Source organism: Anoplopoma fimbria, chromosome 13 (genome assembly GCF_027596085.1).
Source record: "Anoplopoma fimbria isolate UVic2021 breed Golden Eagle Sablefish chromosome 13, Afim_UVic_2022, whole genome shotgun sequence".
Lineage (NCBI taxonomy): Eukaryota > Metazoa > Chordata > Actinopteri > Perciformes > Anoplopomatidae > Anoplopoma > Anoplopoma fimbria.
The window spans coordinates 27,701,019-27,707,333 of NC_072461.1; the positions used below are offsets into that span (position 1 = coordinate 27,701,019).

Sequence of the window (6,315 nt, forward strand, 5' to 3'; positions counted from 1 at the left end):
ATTCCAGAGAGGCACAATATGTGTTTAAGGCAAAATGTGTGTCTAAATAAATGAAATTCAAGTTTATTTTGTAACACCACATTTCCCAAATCTCTAATTTGCCTTTAAAATCTTTAAAAATTACAAAATCATCTGTCCTCAGATCAGAAAAAGGAAAAACTACACAATAAAAACCCTTAACTAGTAAAAGGTTCTAATAGCACGACAGGACGATGAAAGAAAAACAAAATACATTTCTTATCTGAACAGAGTGTTTCTTTATGTTTCTTCAGTTAATGTGCTAATGTCAGTGTTTAGTTGAGACAACAGCTTTTACAGGACATTTTATTTTGAACTGTGACTTCCTTCCTGCTCTGCGTTGAAGGGTTGAGCTCCCGGTCACTGGTCTCCAGTCAGCAGGTGTCGGGTCACTCCTCCACCGGTGAGTTTGAGATCGTTAATTATCTGAAGCTCAGAGGAACATCAATGTTTTATTTATTATATTTAGATATATCAGTGATGGGATTTACCAGTTTAACCTGGTGAATAATAATAATATTACTTATTTTTATGAATGCATTCGTCCCTTCATGTTTGGTCATTTCCAAAAATCAGGGTGTCTTTTCTTTTCGTAAAATTTTCCTGATGTTAAAAACATGTAGAAGATACAATAAAAAAATGGTATGAAGTTTTTTTTCATGCCTCAGTTACATTAAATTAAATAATAGATAAATAAATTGCAGCTTTGTCATTTTACTTTGTTACTAAATAGATGCATTTTCTAAAATAATCAAGTTACGGTTAAATAACGAGCTTGTAAACACAGAGCTCTTCTCTGTGTTGTTCTATGTCTGTTTAATCTTTTGAACTCTTTCTGTGCTGGATATCTTCTGGATCACAGACCAAATTGGCATCTTATAAAATGAACTGGTTCAATCTTTTCTTTCATGAAATCCAATCTGTGATCAGAATAAGTCGGAGGAGTCTGACGGGTCAATAAATCAAACATCTGAACCTTCTCTCCAGAGAACAGCAGCTCTCTGAGGCTCTCTGCCCACATCATCATCCAGTAGATTATTATAACACACTCTGAAGTGACTCCATATATTTTCTCTTTGTTTGAATATGTGACATAATGCAGAGGGAACCTGCATAATGTGAACATGATTAACATGATTAACCTTTAAGCAGAGAGCAGCAGCTAATGTTTGATATCTGATGATCAATAATTAATGATCTTCTTATCTTCTGAACAAACTGTTTTCTTACAATCACAACTTCATTATCTGGTTATCTCAAAAACAACACAATGTTTATGTAAATGTGTGTGTAGGCCTGTTAGTGTTTACAGTTTGCATTCTAGGCCATTCTCTTTATTTTTTATTTATCATAGAAAGTCGGTGGTAATGATGTTCCTTGTTCCCAGGCGTCCTCTAATAGAGCTACTGCAAATATGTATAAAGGAGAAATAAAAAAACAAGCAAGTGAAAGAATACAAAATTAAAAACAAGAAAAATATGTTTCAGAATCAGAAGATCTGAAATCAGAAATGTTTTTATTGACAACATTTATTGAGAGTGTTTTTGTGCATAACAATAAACACAAAAGTCAAAATATATAATAATCTCTAAACTGGTTTGCCAACCAACAATAAGAAGAAGAAATAAAAGTGAGATATTCTGCACAGCCTTTGTGTTCTTTGAGACAAACTCTGTCTCGTCTCGTCACCCCAGAAAGAACAGGCTGTTCTCACACAAGGTTCGTAGCTATACCTATGAAAAATAAATGAATACGCTGTTATTCATTGATACTCAATGAAATCTATTTTTATGTAATCCACATAATCATGAAGCAGGAAGTATTAAAAACCAAACAAAAAGCCAGCACACCGCTGTTCATTACCCGTTTGAAAAAGAAGTCACTGTTGATTTATTTCTCCTGTAACTTTGATCATGAATTAACAACACTTCAGTTATTTTAACCCAAAGTAGTAAATGGAGCATCATTTACTAAATGAACATCATGCTGTATTGAAGAAGACTTGAAACTAGAGATTGAGACCATAAACTCATGTTTACAATGTTTACTGAGGGAATAAATCAAGAGAGAAGTAGAGTCATTTTCTCATAGACTTCTATACAACCAGAGGAGTCGCCCCCTGGTGGACAGGAGAGAGAATGCAGCATTAAGACTCTTCCACATTGGCTTCACTCAACAGAACTGGAGGTTGCCTCCTCATCTGAACACACCTGTAGTCTCTAGTTCTTGATCTAAAATGCCGTTATGAGACTGAACACCTGTGTTTTTTGTCGTCTTTGTCTCCACAGAGAATGAAGGGAAGAAGTAGGACCATGTGAGAGGCCACGTCTCACATGAGGAACGGCAGATTTTATCAGACATCAATTCCATGGTGTTTAATAAGCTTCGCCTCGCTGAGAGGCAGAGAACTAGAATTAAAAAAAGAATAAAAATAACTTTCATTTCTTACTAAAAACCACCTGTTTTATAACACGTCATCGACGGAGCAGACGGAGGGATCGGGGGAATCTACCAATCCAGACTTTTGAAGACTTTCAGTTTTTGCAGGATTTTGACGGAAGCGGGGTGACGCGTTTTAAAAAAAAAAAAACTCAACTTCCCAGAAGGCCGTGCGTCAACCATGCAGCAGCTGTCAACTTTATTAAAAAAAATGCACATTTATGGTAGTTATTATGATGATGATGATATGACTGAATGTACTGAAGAAGAGTTGATCGCTTTAGTTTTCTTTTCTAAAAACTCAGCATTAGGAAGCTAAAAAAGTCTATAACTATCCTTACTATTCTCCTTCTGATTATTGAAGTGGTCCTCCTCCCTCCATAGTGCTGACGCTACATTTGTATTACTAACCTGTACTTGAGCGTAACCATGTTGATTGTATTGTCTTTATGTGAGAGTAAACCTTCACATCGACCTGCCCAGTGCCATGTAAGGAAACCGCAGTGGTGTAAATATTCTGTACAGACTCACGGCGGAGCACTAACAGGCTTTTATCGTACTCTTATGTTGATCTACGTCGGCCGTGCAGGTGGAGCAGCGGGGCGGAGCAGAGCGGGAAAACCAGCAGGAAGTGGAAAAAACGCTTTTTAATTTACACAAATTGTTCAGTTCGTCTTGTAAAAAACACAAACGTTCCTCTGATGTTGCACATGTCCCGTTCGGTTAGAGAGTTGAGGATGCGTCTGTTGTTTTGTGACGTATAGCTCCAGCTTGTGCTTCTTAAAATCTGTTTCCTTTCAGTTCACTGTTGGTGAGGTTTAGGATGAAAAAACAACCCACTACCTTCTACTAAATGGACCTCACGGTGAGATTGTTTTTGCCAAATGAAGGCAAAGTTCTCTGATATTAACTAAGCAGATAACTTTCACACAACTCTTGATGTTCCCGAATACTAACCAGGTAGTTTTTGTGCCAAAATCTAACCAACCCTTAACCATAGTATTGTCAGATATGGAAATAATGCTATATAAATCAATATTTTGTATGTGAATTGGCTTTGGGAGGCCTTTGAATTGATAATTACAGTCGACTCGACACAGATTTGAATCTCTGTTATTATCAGTTTTGGTGCAAAATACAAAATCTGACAAATTTATTTGTTCTTTGTCCCAACGAAGATGGAAACACGGGTACACTGGAACATGATCAAGCTCATTTACAGTTTCCATTCTTTGTTAAGGTCAAGAAAATGGAGACTCAAATAGAGAAAATATAGAATAAAAGAGTGGGTGAGGAGTTTGTTGGGTTTTCACCAAAACAGTGACTTATTTCTAATTATTTGACTTATATTATTGACAATCGGCAAAGATCTCTTATGTAAAAATGATGCTTAAATCGGAGGTACAACCTGGAGCTATGTGAATGAATGTGACGCTAGTGATTCAATGTTTTTTTACTTTTATTCGCAGCAACTCTGAAGGACAATTCCAGTGTTAACATGAGTTTATTTGGGCTCATTTTCTACATCAATTTCTTAATTATTACGTCCACTTTACTCAAAACTAAATGGATTTTTGTTTGTTTGAGTACAAGAGTTAAGTTAATGACCAAAAAGAAGCTTTAGAGTTTGTCACTGAAAACAAATAATCAGTTTTCTTTGTACATTTCGGAACTAAAAGCATTTGATTGCAATTAACAGCAATTTGAAGCAAATTCTAAATTAAATGTGTTTTTAAGAATCAAGAGTTCCACATTTAACAACTAAAATAAGATAGAAAACATAATTTAATGCTGTAAACACTGGAATTATCCTTTAAGTCAGAAGTCCCACAATCCTTTGCTCCGCCCCGGCTCACCACGCTCCTTTCTACAAGCTAACTAGCTCACTGCAGAGCCGCTGATAGACAGAAAGGTCACGTTTTATAAGTACTGCCAAAACCTGCTGGAGAACAAAGAAACAGTCAAACACATTGAGTACGTTTACTGAAGTACTTAACGGAACAGTGTGTCGTATTTAGAATCTATTGGCTAAAAGGGAATATGATAATATAAAGCAGGTTTTCTTTAGTGTAAAATCATATGAAAGTTGTCTTGGGGCCACCGTAGTTCTCCTAAACGGCTGGCACACGGTAGAAGTTTCAGTTGGTTGCAATCTGCAGCCTCACCACCAGATGTCGCCAAATACTACACACTGTACAATTTGTACAATTTGAGGTATAGTTCCAATTTTACTGAGTATTTCCATTTTATGCTACTATACACTTCTACTCCTCTACATCTCAGAGGGATATCTTGTGCTTTTCACTACATTTTTTTGACAATTTTAGTTACTGTGCAGATTCAAATTATTAGTACAAAATAGAATCAACAAATACATTCTTATGTATTATTATGGATACATGTAATAGTTAATTGATACTTTGGAGATATTAACAAGTACCCAGCAGTGTGTAAAGTAATTAAAATGAGTTCCATCTTTATCAGGCGATGAACATCTGAATGCATCAATAATTATAATCCAATAATATGATATAGATTATTCTGCATTCTGAGTACTTAACATTTTGGTACTTTAAGCCTTAATGCTAACACTAGTACATGTATCTATCATCTACCATGATGCCTTCAATGTTGCATCATACAGACCGTAATTAAGAGCAGCACAATGGAAGAAGCATTCTCATCAGCCTGTAGTTGTAATTCTGAGCCAGAGATGTTAGTTCTTCCTCTTTGACACACAAAAAGGTGTTAAATTGGCTGCAAACATCCAAATTAAATGAAATATTAACATTTACCAAGTTGATTCAGCTTATTAAAAATACCCTGATTAAAAAACAAACTGCTGCATAGAAAATTGCTAATTTAGGCTTGGTTTTATTTGTATTATTGTGCATTATTAATTGCATTAAACATCTTTGGAAGTCAAAATAATTCTGATCCAAATGTATTAAAAAGTTAACAGTTGATCAAACAGCGGTACAATATAAATACAGCAAAGAAACATAAAACCAGCATTGTAAAAAATCACAAAGACTCATACAATTAGATAAAAACCAGAGAATAAAGATGTGTTTTAAAAAGTTTATTTCTTCTAATGTAGCATGAAGTAATGGTGGAAATATTTAGTAGTAAAGTCATTAAACCCGACGTGTTCTATCAGCGGCTCCGCCCCACTTGAACAACACCTTACCTGCATAGTATCAGTGATCATTCTCTTACTTGAATATAGTGCTATATGAACTCTGTTTACACGACGCTGTCGTCTTATAAAGGCTGCTTGGTATTTGTTCAGTTTTCATCCTCCCGGTGTATCCAGTTAACAACACACTGAAAAATCGTATAAACATGAAAACCTGCTGTTGCTTTTTTATACTGTATATGCCTTAATTCATATGTTTGGCAATCATGATTAAAGGATGTTTTATATAATTTGTTTTTCGTCTGTGGAGTTTTTGTCCTTATAGGTGATTTTAAAATAGTAAAATCAACTTTAATGTGCAATTTAAAAGCAACAAAATATTCCTTTATTATTACGTAAGTGAGTATTTTATTTTGTTGACCTTTTTTTTGATTAAAAGGAGACACATTGTGATACAATAGCATTCATTCTTTAGAAATAACTAATTAACAAATGTATCATATATTTTTAAACAACAGTGCACTTATGACCGTCTATAAAACAATTTATTATATATTTATATATATGTGTGTGTTATTTTGTTAAGGCATATAAATTAAGTAGGTGAATATTTAACTATTATTACTCTTTTTTCCCCTTTTATGTGTGATTACTTTACTGATGTATGGCAAAAAACAGAGGTGGAAGGAGATCTTTTAGTTAAGTAAAAGTACAACAGT

The 6,315-nt window shown here is 34.6% G+C and overlaps 1 protein-coding gene across 1 annotated transcript in view; it reads left to right on the plus strand.

Annotated features, from left to right (window-relative positions):
• znf608 (zinc finger protein 608) overlaps window positions 1-2,326 on the plus strand; it is a 43,650-nt gene extending 41,324 nt beyond the window's left edge. The window contains 2 exon segments of the mRNA XM_054610419.1: window positions 365-421; window positions 2,307-2,326. Coding sequence (XP_054466394.1) covers window positions 365-421; window positions 2,307-2,326 — 77 coding nt within the window.
• Window positions 2,327-6,315: the final 3,989 nt, after the last annotated feature.